This window comes from Lampris incognitus, chromosome 9 (genome assembly GCF_029633865.1).
Source record: "Lampris incognitus isolate fLamInc1 chromosome 9, fLamInc1.hap2, whole genome shotgun sequence".
Classification (NCBI taxonomy): Eukaryota; Metazoa; Chordata; class Actinopteri; order Lampriformes; family Lampridae; genus Lampris; species Lampris incognitus.
The window spans coordinates 14,830,173-14,851,389 of record NC_079219.1 but is presented as its reverse complement, the minus strand read 5'-3'; the positions used below and the strand labels follow the sequence as shown (position 1 = coordinate 14,851,389).

The 21,217-nt window shown below is 44.2% G+C and overlaps 2 protein-coding genes across 2 annotated transcripts; both read left to right on the top strand.

The window, feature by feature from the left end:
* The first annotated feature begins 5,405 nt into the window (after positions 1-5,405).
* Positions 5,406-6,139, top strand: LOC130118409 (transmembrane protein 158). The gene has a single exon (XM_056286855.1). The coding sequence runs from the start codon at positions 5,422-5,424 to the stop codon at positions 6,118-6,120; it is 699 nt and encodes a 232-aa protein (XP_056142830.1). The 5' UTR covers positions 5,406-5,421; the 3' UTR covers positions 6,121-6,139.
* Positions 6,140-14,276: 8,137 nt separating this feature from the next.
* On the top strand, positions 14,277-20,580 carry LOC130118469 (CUB domain-containing protein 1-like). Its single transcript, XM_056286924.1, has 9 exons — positions 14,277-14,286; positions 14,355-14,432; positions 14,592-14,954; positions 15,097-15,465; positions 17,083-17,277; positions 17,561-17,923; positions 19,102-19,458; positions 19,679-19,766; positions 20,124-20,580. The coding sequence occupies exons 1-9, from the start codon at positions 14,277-14,279 to the stop codon at positions 20,578-20,580; spliced, it is 2,280 nt and encodes a 759-aa protein (XP_056142899.1).
* Positions 20,581-21,217: the final 637 nt, after the last annotated feature.

Below are 21,217 nucleotides of genomic sequence, written 5' to 3'. Positions count from 1 at the left end.
GAGCCTTGGGCACCCATGACCCTGTTGCCTGTTCACCAGTTGTCCTTCCTTGGACCACTTTTAATAGGTACTGACCACTGCATACTGGGAACACCCCACAAGACCTGCCGTTTTGGAGATGCTCTGACCCAGTCGTCTAGCCATCACAATTTGGCCCTTGGCAAAGTCGCTCACATCCTTATGCTCGCCCATTTTTCCTGCTTCCAACACATCAACGAGAACTGACTGTTCACTTGCTGCCTAATATATCCCACCCCTTGACAGGTGCCATTGTAATGAGATAATCAATGTTATTCACTTACCTCTCAGTGATTTTAATGTTTTGGCTGATCGGTGTATAACCACTTACAGATGGAATTACAAAGACCAAGGTCCCTAAGCATTAATACCAATTTAAATGGTACAATGGTATTAAACGCAGAGCTATAGAGTCAATAAACAACATTCTGACATAGGTGTCTTTGTTGCACTATGCTGCTCTTACTTATCTAGGCTGACAAAGGGACTTGTTTGTAATTAATACAACTAAATTGTAGTGTGACTTGGGTGGCTTGAGTACTTTTATTTCATCTAAGCTGTTGTCTAATTTCACCATAGTGAATCTAGTTTGGTCATAGTGTATCATTTTTAGACCTTTACCAGATATGCTGGACCCACTGTCCAACCCAAATACAAAATTTAGCAAAGATATGAGTAAATATATCACAAATAACATAAAAAGTAAGTAAGTGATGTCAGAGCTCTATGAATATTGATATACTGGATCTCCGGGTTTGCAAGAAAAAGTAATGCAAGTAAATGCCTTTTTGCGTAATTGCAATGAAATACTCTATAACTAAAGTATTCACATTATAGAGTATTCACGTCTAGAATATTGCACTCAGTAAAATATGACATTATTTTGACTGTATACAGCATTATGTATCTATCTATATAATATGTGTTCCACTTGACTATGAACCAAATCAATATATGATAGCAATTTTGATTTACTCAATGGAGGTTAACATTGACCTTCATACAGTAACAGTTACAGAAAGGATTTTATGATACAAATGTTTTCCAAGTATCTATCCATCCATCCATCATCCAAACCGCTTATCCTGCTCTCAGGGTCGCGGGGATGCTGGAGCCTATTTTCTCATTAAACAAGGCCTCATCTGTATTTGTACTTGCAGCCTGTTGTGCACTATTTCCGATGAAGGGGTGATCCCGAATGTAACATTAAAGATTGAGGGGTGTGGTGAATATAGCTGAGGTTATGTCAGGTCTATCCCCACTAGGTCTGCATCATTTATGTCACTGAGACAGTGCAGGAGGTACACGCCATCTATGTCGACAGTAATTAAAAGTATGCAATTCAGCACAATAGAACAAATGGGACAAAAAGCAACTCTTACATTTCCCAAGGCTGTGCACATCAAATTAACCCTCCCCTATTTTAGGGTCTGAGGATTGTCCAACCTAGTAAAACTATCCCAGTCATTATCCAATTATAAAATAGGCCTATATGTTAAAAGGTGCTAAAACAAGGTGCATGGATAAGTACTAATGTGAACTCTGTCACTACAACTACTACCACTACTACTCTACTATTAGTACTACTATTAAGAATTACAGAGACCACATGCATACTGTATATTTCCCCATCGGTGAAAGTGATGAGACTTAACTTGCCAGAATGTCAATGTTCGGTAAATTACCTGGGTCATGATGCGCAACCTTGTCATTGATGGCATGAAAAGGGCAATCAAAGTCAGGCAGTGGGGGTTAACAAGGGTCACATTTAAGAGAGCAGTGAACATGGAGACAATGACAACACATTCACCCGATCCTCAATCTCTAATTAAGCTCGTTGTCCATACGAGCTAGCGGGTCATTCTAATAGTGTCTGCTCTGTAGCATCGAGTTGATAGAGGCCAGCCGGATGCCCCGAACAGGTCTCCATTTGGGTTTCCTGCACAAAGAGACACATTTTGCAAAAATGAATCTTTTATACATTCTCCTTTGGCACAAGAGACTTTTATCTTTGTCCCATTTGCATTTTTGGCAGAGAAGCAATTTACATTTTTATAGCATAATTAATGAACAAGAAAGTCATTTACATTTTTTTTTTTTTTTTGCTCTGCTCGCCAGTACATTGTCAGGTTCATATCTGATGGGGAGGCACCAGCACGGAAACGTGTGGGAGTGTGTCTGCGTTTACCAGTGAGATGTCTGACTGTGTAGAAAGATAGAAAATAAAGTCTGTTTTTACCATAAAAATTGGGCCTAATTGGCTTTGATAATTAGAAAAAAATATGCGAGGGAGGAAAGGGGGCTTTCAGATGCAAATTGAGGCCAAACGCAAGCAGTGTCTTTCATTTCAGATGGTCCTCACATCAAATACATGGAGGCAGTCCTCCGGGGGCAAATTACCCCGTTTAGACAGCACAGAGGGAAAACAATACATCTGTGCCACTCATACACCCGGGCAGAGATGAGAGAGAATGAGAGATCACTATTCTGCTGCAGGTCAATTACCTGAGTCAGATGATAACTTTCCATGCTGTGACAAATACATATATACATATATATACATATATATATATATATATATATATATATATATATATTTATATGTGTGTGTGTGTGTGTGTGTGCATATGATTGTTGTAATGTATTGCTAAAAACTAAAAAGCAAAACAAATGTCCTAAAATAAAGTCATTCCATCTGCTAACTTACAATCCAGCCGGGCATTAAGGATGCAAGGACAATTTTTGTTGCATTGACAAATAGTGATTGTTTTCCTTATCTAAGTGTATGGGGTCTACAAGGCTAATTAATTATGGCAGAGCTATTAAAAGGAAAACAAGTGCGCATCAGTTACGTGCACATTATGGGCTCATTTTGCAGCTCATTTTGGTGTACGATGAAAACAGGGGAACAGGTTGTTTCTGTGTATGACAGTCTGCAGATTAGACTACGAGGCACTCATGACAGGCAAAAGACAAGAGTCCTGCCCTCGCAATAGTTTTTCCTGACAACAGGGCTCTTATTCCTGCAGACAGTGATATGTGTGAGCGTCACCTCATTAACTCCACGCAAACAGGGGGACGGTGCTACTGGCCGTGTGAGGGGTCAGTTGTGTCGGGGGGAAAAAAGGCCGAGTGCGCTGCTATGATGTGCAAACTTTCATTACAACCTCACACATTTCTGATGAACCACATTGCATCTGTGTCCCCAGCTGCAATCGCAATCATATTCGCTGTTTGCAAGAGCGTTGCACTCAAAACAAAAAGGGGAGGGGGGGCGTCTATTGTTTCAGCATCAAACACAGCAACAACCCAATGTCACACAGACCAAACACGCTGTGTACAATATCCCTGCAGTCTGAACACAGTACAGGCAGATATTTATTTATGTGGCCAGATACCCCTGACCACGCATTGTGCCCTTGTGAAACAGCTGCAAGTGTTGGGCAATACAGTTAAAAATAATACACAGTCCATTGGACAGGTTAACATGCAATAAAAAATCTAATTCTTAATTAATGAATATCATTACTAATTTGTTTATTAATTGTTCTCTGGAATGGTTTTAGGATTTTATGATGAGCTCCCAATACTAAATACCATATAGAGGATGCAAAGTGATGAGTAATGAAACACAAGGGGGGGGGGGAGAAATGTTGTGGCAGTTGGAGTCTGCTCTGCAGTGATGGAGAATCTAAAGACATCTCCGTGTGATCTAATTGAAACAAAGTGAGAGCGGTCAGCACACACAATTATAACACGAGAAAAGTTGGCGAATAACGTGTGGATTCTGACTCCATGACACCAGGACCAAAGAACCCCCCTTTTGTGCACTGGGGTTGTTTGTGATTAGCCATATCCAGTGAATTGGTCATCCATAATCCATCACCCACAGCTGGGTATTTCACACTGAAACTACTGCACATCCAGACGTTTCAATCACAGCCAAAGTCCAGCAACAGACCCTATATTATTGTCTTTTATGGTCACATGCAGTCGTCTTAGATTTAGCCCACGGACGACAGGATTTTTATGAGTCTTGTCAACTGCATATCAATTGTCCTGTGATGGTCTGGCAGCCTGTCCAGGGTGTCTCCCCGGCTGCTGCCCAACTGACTGCTAGGATAGGCTCCAGCATCCCCATGAGCCTGACTAGGATAAGCAGTCTGGATAATGGGTGGAATGGATGGATTGTCAACTGCAATGTAAGAAAAAAGAATTAGGGTGGAAGGTCATGTTTTATATTTTCCAAAAGTATTTGGAATCTCGGTAAGGTCTATCGTGTGCCACTGGAATTTGACAAATCGCCATTTTAATTATCTCTCCATCATATTGTTTATGCAATAAAATCATTTGGTTAAAATTTAAATCTGGGTGGTGGGTGATGGGGGGGTGTGTGTGTGTGGTGCTGAAGAGCCAATCATGAATCTGCTGGACAGAAACAATTGTGAAGAAATACATTAAGATGCTTAAAGGGTCAGGCGCGAGGGGTACCGCAACTCCCTGTACAGCTCCATCCAAAACGGCCTCCTTATATATTCCCAACTGGGGACTCATAATTCACTGTGGCCTATCAGAAAGGATTTTTTTGTTAGGTTACTGTGATCAACCGTCTCTGTGACTGCGACTTTAAGGAACTCGCCAAAGCCCCCTTCTACCCCCCATGCTTTTTTTATTGCATTTTAAAATTCCTGTTTGTCACTTACTGTAATGCTGTTCAACTTGAGCTTGAAAAAAATGTCTTGATCAAAGCTCAAATGTAACTACACCCCCCCCCCAAAAAAAACAGACCCAGTATGAGATGAGCATGTTGTGTGCTGCATCCGGATTGGACATTTCCTAAAATGACAAAATATCTTTGTTTGTCTGGGAACCTCGACCTGAGCCTTGGAAAGTGGAGCTGCGCAGCACCCAGTAGGGGGAAACTGGCGTGTCTCCGCGCAGGTGCCTCATCACTGCCCACCACTCCGAGCGTTCATCACACCTGAATAGACAAGCGGAGCGGAGAGGAGGGGAGGGAAGGGAAGGGAGGGGGGAGGTGATGCACAGCGATGCTCCTGAAGTCAACGGCAGAGGGAATGGTACCTACAACCTCCATCTCCCGAGAAGCGAGAATGTGGGAAAAACAAGTCTGTTACTTTGTAGCGAGGAAAAACACCGAGGGAGGGGAGGGGGGAGTGCGCGTATGATTGGCATCTGACGTTTCCATAACGGCTGGATAAGGTGGGGGGGGGGGATTTTTAATCTCTCCGACCGGACATAGTGGCTGATTTTTCTTTCTTTCTTTCTTTTTTTATTATTCACTGGCGAGGTGACGGGTATTTTCAAACACCATACGCGGTGTGCATCGCCTACCATCCCCCTCGGAAAACCCACCATGCGAACGGGAGAGACGCGCCCTGTGCCATGCTGAACAACTCCCCGACTCTCCTCTTGGCTCTGACCACGGTGGCCGGACTTCTCCAGCGATGCCATGGCTGGAGCGACGAGGACTTGCTCCTGCCGCCCATCAACTCCACCAACCGCTTCCTGGCCAACCTGGAGGTGGACGTGCGGTATTCGAAGAGATCCGTGGACGAGGGCGAAGCCTCGTCCGACGCGTCGCTCCAGACTCTCGCGCAGTGCAACGTCAGCGTCCATAGACTCTTGCCCACCTCGCTGGTGGCGCGCTGGGACAGCAACTTCGGCTTCCAGTGCGACGTGCTCCTCTACACCACCAACAACCACGGCAGGGCTTTCTTCTCCGCTTCCTTCAACAGGGCGATCTCGCCCGTCATCATCGAGCACCTCGGAGTCAACAGCGGTCAGCAGGAGTTGAGGCTGTGTGTTGGCTGCGGGCTCTCCCGGTACAGGAGGTTCGGCCAAGGCAGGTCGAGGGGCCAGCAGACGGGAGACCCCATCAGTTTCTGCTGTGTCGACTTCAGCCTTGACGAGTTGAAGGGGGACAAAAGTTGGAGGCTCAACCGGAAACCCATCGAGTCGACACTTGTGGCTTGTTTCATGACTTTGGTCATCATTGTGTGGAGTGTTGCTGCTCTCATATGGCCGGTCCCTATCATTGCAGGATTTCTGCCTAATGGGATGGAGCAGAGGCGGCCGAGATAATCAAACGGAGATGCACAGTGTCGTAAGATGCGAAGCACAACTTGGATGGCTGTGTTGTGGACAGGATCGTTGTCTTGAGTTCGTTATTGTGAGCAGGCCTATAGTGTTGACTGGACATTTTCAACTAAGGAGCTAACGCTACATATTCACACGATATCATGCCTGGACACTCAACATCGACGGTGTGAACGGGACTGAGGTTTGCTCATCTGGGAAAAAAAGTTTTGGATAACTGACAACCCAGAATATTAAGATGACACATCAGAAACACCTTAGCTAAACTTTAATCAATATACTCGTTTGTTTGGCTATGTTCAAGGCGATAGTCAAGTACTGCACCTCTGTTGGTAGTTTCTGTGAAATCCTACCTCCACGGGCAACACAACGTGACAATATGGGGGGGGGTAAGAGAGAATAGTGGTAGTCGTGAATGAAAAAGAGGCTTGGTTTTGTAATTGTGAATCATTATGTTATTGGGAAAAAATACAAAATCTCCAACGTCTTACAACTACAAATTACTTTTAGATACAGTCACAAACAGTTTTGGATGCCCCCCCCCAAATCCACGCAGATGGTACAGCTGAAGTCAGTTCGCACGTGAGTGGGTGAAAGTGAGTAACGGCGGGTTTATGAGATGCTTCCCAAATGACCTGAAAACAAGTCTGCACCACCTTTATCCTATAGCATTCAGTGGTGTATCTGAGGTGGAGGTTTGGAGGTCATGGTAGGTATAAACCCATTTTCTTTTCTTCTCTTGACTCTTATTAGGGCCACGTTAAGTAAGGTTTAAGGTTGAGTTACGTAGCCTTCTAGTAACTGGATCAATAGCCCGTTTCTTAGCGGCCGGTTAGCGCTACCGCGCGTTTTGTTTTTGTATGTCCGTGTATAGACCTTCCCGGAAGTTAGGTCATTGTAAGTTCAGCAGACTTTTTTCTTATAAGCCAGTGTTTGTATAGTTTTGAATATTTATAGAAATTTTGTTTTGTTTTGTTGCCTTATCCAACGTGTAGAACCTTCACACAAAGACATTTTGACTTTGCGTGTGTTCCGTATACGATACAGTAGTATATGTATGCCATATGTACTTAGGTTTTAGAATAAATGTAGATGTCCCCTCAATATATTCTTACACATAGATGTTTATGATTGAAATAAAATTCTAATATTTATATGGTCATATTTATAACGTCAACTTTAAAACACGTGCTCACTTGTAGTTGTGTTGCAGCGACTAGAGTAAAAAATAAAATTCTCTGTAGGCTGTTTAATAGACTTTATTTTCTTTTTTTTTTAGCTGTTTTCTCAAGGTCTGTCAGTGAGTTATTTTAATTGCAATTCATGCATATACCTTATGGCTGAGCTGCCTTTGTCAACCAGTAGGTAGCACTGGTAGGTTTTTGATTTTTACTGGTTGCTCATCTCTTTGTAGCTAAATCAAGAAGAGGATATGAACTATAGGTTTAATGGACGTGCTAAATGAAAATCCTCGTTAACTCCCCGTTGTTGTCAGGTGTGTGTGTGTGTGTGTGTGTGTGTGTGTGTGTGTGTGTGTGTGAGTGAGACAGAGCCGCGTGCGTGGATGTGCAAATACAGTACATGAGAATCCAAAATAGGTGCGTGCGTGTGGCCATTTCTCACTCATTATTTCTAGGGCTGATTACCGCATATGTGGCTCCAAAGTCATGATCCGGTGTAGTGCAATAGCACTGCCGTCTCCATCTAATAAAGGAATAGCATCTATAAAGAATCATGTGCTGTAACAACAGGTCAAAAACGAACAGAAATAAACATAATTAGTCTGATGGTGCTTATTTTTGTGGCCTGAGATGGGCCCACATCACATTACAAGGAAGAAAACGCCGCATCGCTCACCTTATCGGTCCCTCTTGTCATCCAATGGCCGTTCTAGAATACACCAAAAAAATAAAAAATGAATAAATTCGGTTACAAGCTATGATATCAAGGTGAGTGTTGCCATTAGAATATATCAGATCACCAAAGTATTGGGATATCAGTGCATTATTTGCCTCATCGACCCGTAGCCCTATCAAAACTGCAGTGATTCATTAATTTGTAGAACGTTCTCCAAATATGGCTACTGTTTACATCTATTCATATGGCAGATGCATTTATCCAAAGTAACGCACAAGAAAGTCGGTGATTAGCAGATAAATATGAGTGTTACCCACAGGCTCCGGTAATCGTGTCATATAGCCAAGGGAGCGTATCATGTGAAGTGCAGTGAATAGGAGAATCAAAGGGCAAACCTGCCACAGATCGGTATAACAGGCGATTATCATCATAAAAGCATCAAATTTTAAGTGCAGAAAGGAGGAGGGCACAACAGTAGACACCAATATCCATAGTGCAATAGTAATAGCCTATACTCAACAGTAATATTAGATTATTCATATTAGATGCACACTGGAGACCATTTAAAGATAAAGCTAAGTCTGGTAGAGGAAGGTTTTAGGCCTTGTAGGAAGTCTGTGAAACTCGGAGGGCCATCCATTCAATCTCGCAGAGGGCCAATATGTATATCTGCCAGAGGGAGAAAATGAAGATGAGGAACGGTGCGCATGTACAGGTTTGCTGGTAAGTTGATGCAGTTCGTTGAATATTTTTTATGCAGGGCAGCAACATGTAGACAGTGTAATGACACAGAGAGAGGTGTGAGACGCTATGCAGGCTGAAGATCAATCGTGACGCACCACTGGGCATTCTTCGCAATGGGTGGATTTCATAGGGAGACCAAATGCCAAGTTTGTAATCTTAATTTTCACTCCTTAACTGGCATTTTAGGTCTATCGTTGCGCGTTCGGTATGCCTAATATTTTCTGTAACAGTGCATATAGCCTATATATGTCCTATACAGTAATAGCTCACCGTCATGCTTGCAGTACCATACTGACTTCTCCATGGATTGTCACCTTGTCGTGGTGGAGAAGCATGTGTGGGCCTGAGATCCCGAGAGCAACACCGTCTGGAGCTATGTTCCTGGTAGGGTCACCCATGGTGGTAAGGTCAAGGTTAACATGGGGTCCCCCACAAAGAACAATCTAACCAAGACCTCAACGGTCGAACAGGCGGAGGATGATGGCTGACTTTAGGGAAACATCACAACGGCTGGGAAGGCAGATGAAGGCTGCAGCAGAAATGGGCCCCCAGTCGTCTTGGACTCCATGCCACTGGATCCTGACCCAGATCTATCAAGGACCTTGTGGGGGCTGTCTCTGCACCAGTCTCCCTATGTTAAACAAAGTCACGCACATCAATAAAAGTTGAATCAGTTATGTGAATCGATATGTTTATTGACAGATACGTTTCATCATTCATCTAAGTGACCTCTTCAGTCTAAATTGACTGCAGGTATCCCCACCCTTATAAACAATATGTTGCATAAGGACCGAAACCAAATATGGGTGTGACCATTAACTACAGTTTCAATGGCTATATGTATCCTACAGAGGATTTGGGAATGTTTGCAATCACAGCATTGTAAGATGGTGACAGGTGGGCTCTAATTAGGTCTCGCCTCCGTTCAGGGATGGTCGGTCCCTCTTAACATCTCTTTCACTCTTGGCTCTTTGACTCCCCGTTCAAACCAGCGTTCCTCCCTATCAAAGATGTGAACAGCCCCATCCTTCAAAGAGTGGCCACTGGCCTGTAGATGGGTGTAGACTGCGGAGTCCTGGCCTGACGCGTTAATTCTTCTATGTTGTGCAATTCTCTTGACCAGCGTCTGTTCGGTTTCCCTAATGTCGCCATCTTACAATGCTGTGATTCCAAACATCCCCAAGTCCTCTGTGAATAGCTCACAGAGCCACTGAAAATCTAGTTAATGGTCACGCCCATATTTGCAGATGAAACTGGTCGTTGGTTTCGATCGTTATATAAACAGTGGTCACCAACCCTGCTCCTGGAGAGCTGCCGTCCTGTCGGTTTTCACTCCAACCCTACTTTAACACACCTGATTCAATTGATCTGAAATCCGGCAGGACGGTAGCCGTCGAGGAGCAGGGTTGGTGACCACTGGAAGAGGTCACTTAGATCAGAGCCCTGGAAAGAGAGTTGCGTCAACGCGGGGTCAGAACGCGAGATGGCCACGTGGTTTATGTAGCCGCCGAATAGTTCCAAACGAAGCTTGGCGGGTCATTTAAATGAACTGCTTAGCCGCGATTTCTGGTAACTACTGTAACCGGTTATTTTCTTGCCCGGTGCGGGATTCGATAGGAGTGTACTGCACCACAAGGCGACATCACTAACCGCTCGGCTAAAGGGTCACACCCGTTAGCTAGGGACTAACGTGTATTATTAGTAGTTTACACTACTAACCAATATTTTCAGATTTTTTACATTTATATATAGATATAGATATATTCCAACGTGACGCATATTCTATGCGCACTGTTTGGAACTATCCGGGGCTCCCATGATCCGCCATTGCTGTTGGCCCATTGACGTCTACGGAGTTGACGTAACTCTCTTTCTAGGGCTCTGACTTAGATGAGTGATGAAACGTATGTGTCAATAAACGTATATGGATGACCTGATTCAACCTTCTTTGATTTTCTTACCTGGGTTATTGAGCATGCATTAAAAAAAATCACGCACAGGCGTCCTTCAGAGGACTTTCATACTCGCTTCGAGAGACCGCCGATGATGATGACCATACTGACTTATAGACTGTCGAACTATAAAACTGGCCTTTTCATCGACGTCTGATTAAAGACTATAGGCAATTTGCGACGTGAGAGCTATAAAGCCCCGAACTGTCATTTCAGCTATAACACTTAACTTGTATTCATATTAGCTGATGCATATGTAATGACGTGCTTGTATTGCACCGTCTTCCTCGTCATGGGCAAAATGGCCGCTGGAACCACGCCTTTACCTGGAGGAGGTACAGTCCCACCAGGAAGTCTCACGGACGCGTATTGGCGAGTTGTCACGGGTTGGCTTTCAGCAGGAGAAGTCTTATGAATGCTCATCTAACTGGACCGAAATGGACACACCAAAATAGGCCCTTAGTATGCGACCTCTCTCGGGGCCGATGTAGTGAGTCGCGCTGAGATTTGATAGCAGCATGCCTTTACCTACAGTCAGCGCCGTCCTACAGATCATCGTCCTCGCCTCCGTCGTTCTGAGTGTATCAGGTAAGCGGCAATGCAGTCACGTGGTGTACTGAGATGTGATCATTAAATGAAGATATGAGATGGGTGTAATGGGTTTAACTCACCTGGCTTTTTAACTAGTCATGGCAGTGGCCGAGCCCTACTAGATTATGTGTGTGGGAAATACCTGAGTTGAATGAAAACTAATTGTAGATGTAAATAAGACGGCTGAAATTAAAAAGGGGTTTTATCATCAGACATATTTCATGGTCTAATATAAACAGTACTGTCTGTAATTAGTTCACATCTCAAATCAGTGTGCCTGAGCTGAGTAGATGCAATTGAACTCGTAAGTGTACGTGCACCACCCAGTAACCGGGTGTTAACACAGGAAACTGGTCATGACGCAGATCTCTATCCTCATAAACGTCTTGAGCGAGGCCAAGGTGGAAGTACTGGAAGATGTTTTACCCTTGCGAAGTTGGTGCAAAATTGGATTTTATTAGTTCTTCAAAACTGGAGAAAACCCGTTTCTGGCGTCAGTCGTGCAAATCCACTGCACAGTCAGTAGTCACAGTTACAGATAACAATCTCCGCTGTGTCATGTAGATGACACACACACTCAAACGCTGGCAGATAGAATACGGTTGAAAAAAAGAAAAATACAAATGAAACGGATCGTGAGTTGATGCCAGCAACCGCAGGACATGTGTTGCTTTGTTTAGTCAGGAGTCAGCTAACTTAACGTCGACCTGGTTAGTCATAGAGGGAGTCGAGCCGAGCTGTCACCCTCCCTCTTTCTCAACCCCAGTCCCTCATACTTGGCTTTGTCGACAACAAACTCAAACGCAGAAAACTCGTCTCCAAACCCTTATGAACCAACGGTGTCACGGTTTTGAATGATATTAAGGACAAACTAGATTAACCGCTTCATTTTCACAACATTGTCACCATTATCGCAATGGTCATAACTGGTTACTATGACTACACATTGTCTTGATGCATGCTCACTAATCCAGGTAAGAAGATGAAGGAAGGTTGAATCCAAAAATATATATATGGGTGTGACCGTTAACTAGAGTTTCAATGGTCATGTGTACTGTTCACAGAGGATTTGGGGATGTTTGCAATCACGGCACTGTAAGATGGCGACAGATGAGTTCTGACTTAAGGTTTGACTCTCATCATCCACTGGAGCACAAACTAGGAGGAGTCATCAGGACGCTGCACCACTGAGCTGACATCGTCTCCACCGAAACAGCGGCTGGGGAAGGGGCGAAATCCCACATTAAACAGGCCTTGGTCAAGTCAAGTTTATTTATATAGCACATTTAAAACAACCACAGTTGAACCAAAGTGCTGCACAAGCTTAAAATACAATATAAAATAAGTAACACGTATGAATATAAAAATATATGTAAAAAAAGACAGTAAAATAAAGAAATTAAAATGTAAACAATAAAACACAAGAGTAAAAGTATATTTGCACACTAAAATCACAGTGTCAAGCTCAACTTGAATTGAATGCCAGCGAGAAGAGGTAGGTCTTTAACCAAGATTTAAAAGTCTCTAGGGTCTGAGCAGATCTTATGTGCACTGGTAAGTTGTTCCAGAGATCAGGCGCAGCCACTGCAAAGGCTCTGTCGCCCCTATTCTTAAGCCTGGATCTGGGAACATGTAAGAGCATCTGGTTTGCTGACCTGAGTGCTCTGACTGGTGTATGATGATGTATCAGCTCAGATAAATAAGATGGTGCCAGCCCATTTAAAGACTTGAAAACAAATAATAAAATCTTAAACTGGATCCTAAAACAGACCGGAGGCCAATGAAGGGAGGCCAGTACAAGCGTTATGTGATCACGTCGCTTCTTTCCTGTCAGCAGGCGAGCAGCTGCATTTTGTACAAGCTGCAGGCGACGAAGCAACGACTGAGCTACGCCAACATACAATGAATTACAATAATCCAAATGAGAGGTAATAAATGCATGAATTACCCTTTCAAGGTCATTTGGAGGGAGATAGGCCTTTACTTTTCCCCAGAAGTCGTAATTGGAAAAAAAACTTGTTTTGACTACTGAGCTTATTTGTTTGTCAAAGTTAAAAGAGCTGTCAAAAATCACTCCAAGATTCCTAACAGAGGAGTGACTGTAGGAAGCTACAGTCACTGTGTGGCTATCCTAACTGGGCATTTGTCAAAGCCAGGAAGATGCCCAAACAGTGCACCAGCCAATCGAAGAGAGGAGAAGGACAACAGCTGTCTAAGCGTAAACCAGTGGTGATCCCGTATGTGGCGGGAGTGTGGGAAAAGCTGAGACACATATTTTCCAAAACCTGTGTCTCAGTTGCTTTCAAATCCCAAAATACACTGCGCCAGAAGTTGGTCCACCGCAAGGATCGGGCCCCCTGGCACAAACGGAGCAATATAGTGTATGCTGTTAAGTGCCAGGAGGATTGCTGTGACTAAACAGATGCTGGCCAAGAGAATGGCACAACACAGGAGAGCTAACACGTCAGGCCAGGACTCCTAAGTCTACATTCATCTACAGGCCAGTGGCCACTCTTTCATAGATGAGGATGTGCACATCCGTGATAGGGAGGAATGATGGTTTGAACAGAGAGTCAGAGAGGCCATCTACATGTTAAGAGGGAATGATCATCCCTGAACCAAGGGGGGGGGGGGCTAAGAGTACATCTGTCACCATCTTACAATGCTGTGATTGCAAACATTCCCAAATTCTCTGTGAATAGCACACATGGCTATTGAAACTCTAGTTAATGGTCATACCCATATTTGCATATGAAACCGATCATTGGTTTCGATTGTTATGGTACTATATTGTTTATAATGGTGGGGATACCTGCAGTCAGTTTAGACTGAAGCGGTTGATCCAGATGAACTGATTTAACCTTCTTGGATTACTACGTATTATTTTGACCTGCGTTCATCCCTTCTTGGTATATTGCCTGTATTTATTTTATCCAGGGACACAGAAGCTGACCATCACCCCTGACAGGGGCACCACCTTTCACATCAGCAGTAAAAATGTCAAGGGGTCAGTGTGCAATGTGTGCACTGGATCAGGAAGGTCACAACTATGTGATGCATCTGCCTTATTAAGAGACACTGGTACTGTGTCAGTGGAGTTCAGGTGCCCCAGACCTCAGGATGTATTCAGTGTGGAAATTCTTCGAAGTATAGGTAGGAGTTTTCCATTCACACTAATTAAATGAAAGGTGTGTAAATAATGGTGATCTGATTTCACGACATCTTTATATAACCTGGTCACAGTGGTGACTCTTTGTAAGTGTCGAATTTACTTATAGGCTGTGTGTGAACAGAATTATCCCTCTTCCTCAGAGTGTACCGCAAAGTCCTGCAATGGAGATATCATCCAGACTGAGTACGGCTCCACTCCTTTGACGGATTTCAACCGCACATTCACCTGGAACCTTAAGGCCTCTGCACAGCAAGCATTTCAACTAGACTTCACCAGCACAGGTCTGAGACAGATTAATCCCTCAGAAACCTGTCCAGATAAACACACCTACAGCCTCCAGGCCCTTCAGGCCACCGGGAAGGTGGCTATTGGGACATACTGCAGAACTGGCTCCTTTCATGGGGCTCAGGTGCTAAAGCAGGGCAGCTTTTCTGTACAAGTTCCAGCCAAACAGAAGTTACAAGGTGCCCGGTTTGGTGTATCGGTTGGAGAGGAAATCAAATGTGAGTTGCTTTAAATGATTTCTGTGAGGTGAAAATACAGAGGCGATGAGGTCCAACAGATTGCAGAGATCATTAAAGGGTAGATTTTAAAGATAAATGACGCAGCCCACTGACATTCTCATGTACTTGTATTCTCTCTTAGCCCTTGCCAAAATGAAACTGATTTTACCAGAGAGGAGCTCATCTACAGAGTTGCTTTCTCCAAACTACCCGGGCAGTTTTCCTGATGATGACCAGATGGAGTGGGAGTTTCAGACTCCAGCCAAATACAATGCAACCATTGATTTCTTGGACCACACGCAGCCCCGTTGTCTGAAGAAGAGCACTGCTGTGGAGTACCACCGGAGAGGAAGAGAGGCATCGGTGCGGGGGCTGTCCGTCACCCAGTCAACCCAGATCCAAGGCAACTTCTCCCTGACCCTAAGGAACTGTGAAATGGACAGGGCCCGTGATAATACAGCCGGACTCTCCGTACACTTTAAGGTCGCCGCTGTCCAGAGAAGTCGCCCAGGTTTGTAAACCACGCACCTTATTATGCTACACCCTGGCATGACTGAAAAAGTTCAACATTGACCTTGTTTCTGTGATTAAAAATGAGAAAATAACTTCACATTTGGCGGCACGGTGGCACAGTGGTTAGCACGGTCGCCTCACAGCAAGAAGGTCCTGGGTTCGAGCCCCGGGGTAGTCCAACCTTGGTGGGTCATCTCGGGTCGTCCTCTGTGTGGAGTTTGCATGTTCTCCCCAAGTCTGCGTGGGTTTCCTCCGGGTGCTCCGGTTTCCTCCCACAGTCCAAAGACATGTAGGTAAGGTGAATCGGCCGTACTAAATTGTCCCTAGGTAGGTGTGTGTGTGTGTGTGTGTGTGTGTGTGTGTGTGTGTGTGTGTGTGTGTGTGTGTGTGTGTGTGTGTGCGCGCGTGTGTGTGTCAGCCATGTGATGGCCTGGCGGTCTGTCCAGGGTGTCTCCCCGCCTGCCGCCCAATGACTGCTGGGATATGCTCTAGCATCCCTGCGACCCTGAGAGGAGGATAAGTGGTTCAGACAATGGATGGACAGATGGAACTTTACATTTCACCTTTGTGTTTAGAAAGGAGAATTTTGATTTAGTTATTGTCCCCCCCCCCCAGTTCAATGACACACATTTTCCATCACAATTTTTATCAACAAAATTAATGCTGAACACTGTTGCTTTTGTCATAGTGATATATCTTTTATGTATTTGATTATAATAATTATATCAGGGCGTCTCGGTGGCGTGGTGGTCTATTCCATTGCCTACCAACATGGGGATTGCTGGTTCGAATCCGTGTTACCTCCGGCTTGGTCGAGCGTCTCTACAGACACAGTTGGCCATGTCTGTGGGTGGGAAGCTGGATGTGGATATGTGTCCTGGTCGCTGCACTAGCGCCTCCTCTCGTTGGTCAGGGCGCCTGTTGGGGGGGGGGCGGGGACTGGGGGGAATAGCGTGATCCTCCTATGTGCTACATCCCCCTGGCAAAACTCCTCACTGTCAGGTGAAAAGAAGCGGCTGGCGACTCCACATGTATCGGAGGAAGCATGTGGTAATCTGCAGCCTGCCCCAGATCGGCAGAGGGAGTGGAGCAACGACCGGGACAGCTTGGAGGATTGGGGTAATTGGCCAAGTACAATTTGGGAGAAAAAAAGGGAGGGGGGGGGGGGATCCACAAAAAAAAGAAGAATTTCATCTATTTAATTAGGTTAGAAGGGAAGTCCCATATTCTTCTAGGGAGTGTTCCTGAGCAAGTCTCTAAACATACCTGCCCATTCCAGGTTGTTCTGAATTGGAGCTTGACCTAAATGACTAAGATACCAACACAACATTACAGAAAGAATGCAAGGTTGTTAGACAGGTATATACTTGGATTTTGTCCGCCTGGACTTAGTTTAGTGATAGCCATAGACTTAGGTGAGCATGATGGCCTGGTTTAAAAAGTGGGCCCCGTGGCCTTCATTTGAGGACCTCATTGGCTTTAAGGGGAATTCTGAGATTGCTTCACCATTGCGTCATGACTGGAATGGTACACTACTGAGTAAGACAAAGAGAGATAAAGACAGAGGCAGGTTTTGTTTGAAGACATGCTCATGTTAGTGTGATGTATTCTGTAGTGTTGTGTGAAGTGGACCTGAGAAAAGAGGAGAGGCTCTCTCTTTACATCGAGGCCAGACCGGGCTCTGAGTGCGAGATGAAAATGAACTTCAATACCAAGGAGAGAATCACCCTTCCATCTAAAAGCATTACTCAGCTGTCATTCCAGGACTGCTCCCCTGAAGATGTACGGGTGACAGCCAGGAGAATTATAGGTATTGTAAACTAGCACGTTGAGTCATCATTCCTTCAGGGTATGGGTATTCATACAGTGCTTCACAAAGTCACGCAACTCATTGTGTGGTTTACCACTCATGTCATACCCATATCACACTCCTGTCACAACATGATGTTATATGTTGACCACTTTTAATTCATCTATTTCCAACAATTTAGTTAAAAAAAAAAGTTGAATTCAGTCTTTACTCACTGTACCTTTCAGGTCACAAATGACGTTTGTTGTCATTTCTTGTAATCATTTTCCATTTTTTGGTGTAGCTTGCCAACAGCTTAACCGCTGTCCGAAGGTCTCTTTGGCAGTGCCTTCGCTGCCCAGTTGCCTTCCTGCCCCACTGAGTAACGTGACCTGGACTCTCCTGCCTCCTCCACATGGAGCTGTGGAGCTACTGTCCCCCAGCAACCCTCTCAGACAGTCACCGCCCGGGCAGCCGTGCAATGACAGCATCATTCTCCAAGTGGTTGAGGATGACGGCACCTCTCTCGGCCAGTTCTGCCCTGAGGGAGCCATAAAGAGCATCCAGATTCACGCCAATGTCTCCGTTACCGCCTCCGGCGTGGGGGATGGAGTGCTGCGAACTTCCAAATTGCTGCTACATGCTGTTTTCAGAGGGGAGATCAGAGGTATCAAGTGACTTAAAATGTAGAAGGTGTGTTAGGTCACACGTCATAAATGAACACTTAATCGCGATTTTCAATGTTATCTCCGCAGGTTGTGCTGGGCATTATATTGATATGCGGATATCTTGACGTGAGACATTATGTAGGATTTTGGTTGTCGTGATATAAGTTGTGTTGTCATTTCCTGGTCTTAAAGGCTGCATTACAGTAACCAATACAATTTTCTGAACTTATCAGGCTGTTTTAGTTGAATGAAATGAACAATGAATGCCTCTACGTGCTTGGCCATCATATCTACATTACTAAAGATAATTTTTCAAAATTTTCTTGTTTGTGAATGCCTTATTGATAAGATATCTTATTGTCGAAGTTTTATTTGATTTTGTCAATATCAGCAAGCCCTAGCTGTAGGGATAAAACTCATTGACAGCCATAATAATAAGCAGTCTTCTGCGTGCTTCTCAGTAGCTGCCCAATTGTGCAGAAAAGTGTCCACCAGTGACATTACTGGCGGACAATACATGAATTTGATTCGCTTTTCTGCACAATTTCAGCAGCATTTCAATGACACAGAAGACTGCTCAGTATTACACCTGTTAACTAACTGTTATCCCTGCAGCATATAGATAGGTAGACAGATACTTTATTGATCCCGAGGGTAATTAAAGCGTCATTACAGCTTGCATAATCCAACGGCACACAATATCAAAAATACACACAACAATAGCAAGAATATAAAGCAAAACTATAGAGAATATAGAAAATATAAAGAACTAGACTAAACTGAAGTGCCTAAAAATAAAATAGACTAAAGAGATGTATATTTATATATAAAAGCAGGGTGGATCAAGAGCATTGGTATAAAAGAAATATAGCAGAGGTTACATTGAAAAAAAAAAAGATGCAGCAGCATGATCATATGTTCAGTTATTGCACAGGGTACAGTTATCCACAGTTACTGCACAGTTGTTGTATATTGCACATAATAGCAAGCCGATGGTTGTATATTGCATATAACTTAATTAATAAATAGATCTTATCTATAGTAGTAGTATAGAGGATATATGGGTATTTGAATATGGAAAAATAAAAATGGCATGGCAAATATATTGATAATGTTGAAAATCATGGTTGTTTCCCTTTAATTCCTTTCCTCTTTGTTTGCCCATTTCTTGATTTAGAGAGGTACATATTCAATGTAGCTCCTGAGAAAGGAGTCCAGACCGTTTTAGCTACTCCTGGATGGCCAGAAGGGATGAAGTCCTACTCCACAGTCTCTTGGATCATCTCTGTGCCGGCCAAGCAGGAGGCTCACTTGATGTTCACCAACATCACTCAGCCCAAATGTAACAACCGCCACACCAACATCAGGGTGCAGAGCCTGGGCTCCCTGGAGGAGATGTACAGCCGCAGAGAGGACGAGGAAGCTGACAGTGAGATCACAATCTCCAAGAGCTTCTATCTGAACATGTCCAACTGTATGCCCGAAAGAGGACACTTCACTGTCGTCTCGCAGATCACTTTGCATAAGAACAAGAGTAAGAAAATGTTAACACGCATGGTTTTCTCCTCTTATTCATCCACCACTAAAGCCCTCTTGCTCCTGTTAGCCTTGGGGCAAACAACAAAAAAGTTCAAGACTTAGATATCTGTATGTATTATTTTAGCTTTAACAGTGATGTTACAAGAATGAGCGCATTATTCCTTCAAACGCTGAAATGATTCTAATTATTTTGTCTCTTTTTTATAAATAACTAGACCTGCTCCTGATTGCTGTTCTGAGCGTGGTGGCTGCACTGTTGCTCATCATTTTCATTGCATTGGGGGTGGTCTGTGTGGTGATCAGGTGAGTGCGTCTTCTTGTGTCTGGTTGTCACATTATCATTATTATTATTATTGGGGTTTATTTTATGTACATCCGTGTGGCTGCATGCTTACTTTTTTTTAGCATTCTTATCCCTTTATTGTACAATTAATGACTACTTGTTAAAAATGGAAAATTCCTAGCATCGTTTACAGTAATACATGAATAAGATACATTGCATACATTAGATTTTGTTGATCTTGTGTCTTTGTCTGACTTCAAATGAGTCATTTCCTGCTTGGAATTCTTCATACCCAAACTTAACTCCAAACAGATGTATGTCTCTGATATGAGTATCCCACTGTCTTTTTTTATCACTTCATCTTTTCTGCTGAACAGGAAGAAGAAGAGACAGATGAATCATCAGGTGTCTATCTACAATCCTAACGGTACAAGCTTCCTGCCAGGACACAACGGCCTCCCAAAATCACCTGAGGAGGATGACCATGTCTACGCCTCCATTGAGGACTCGCTGGTTTACACGCACCTTTTAAGAAAAGGGGTAGAGATGGGAGTATATGGAGAGGCTGACACGTATCGGCCATTCACGGGCCCCACAGAACCACCACACTCGCAGGGCATGGCTTCTGAGCGTCCGGAGGTCGGTGTGTACCGGCCGTTTGTGCCGCCGTCTCACCAGGGCCCTCCTCTTCCAAATAGACCTCCAAGCCAAGCCCAGTGCTTTGTGAAAAATGACTTATATTGCACTGAGAGCAACAGTGAGGAGGAAGACTGTGGAGATCTTACGAGGAGCGCAGTGCTAGGACCAAGGATGGACCCGGAGGGAGGAGACTGAAGAGAAGATGCAAATCTGTCTTCTTTTTGCCTGACTGCTTTGAACTCTCGAACTCTCGTATGTCCTTTCCTGGCATCTGTGTGATTAACAGCAGTCTAGCCTTGCAAAAAAAAAAAAAAATCCTTCAATGCCTTTCAGTTGCAGTTTTACACTGAAGCCAAAGATACAAAATAGACCAGTTAGGACCTGCCTGTAGGTAGTTTCCTAATTTCATTACAGCTGATCCCCATGCCAAACGTCTCAAATCTTTTGGGACTGCTAAGGATATTTATGTTGCTTTAAAAGGTAGAACGAGTAGGATTTGTTGGTTGCAGTTTGTAAACGCAACATTCAGAGTTGGTCCCTCCTCCCCAGCTCAACGACTCCAGAAGTGCGCGCCCCCTGACCGCATCCCAGTGTACATACAGGCCAACTCCACATTACTCTTCATCCCCATCCTCTCCTTCAGTCCTCGCCAGTGGGTGAAAACTAGCCCCAGATTCACTCTCATTTTGGAATGAGCCTTGTCGACCTGGCGTTCCGCCTCACTATATTTGCGTCTTTTCGGCACTGTGTCCACTATTGTCGTAGCTTCCGCTTGGATGCGTGCTTACGATCTCGATCTGGCACCTGGTCTCTACGTTTTTAGAGCCCTGCT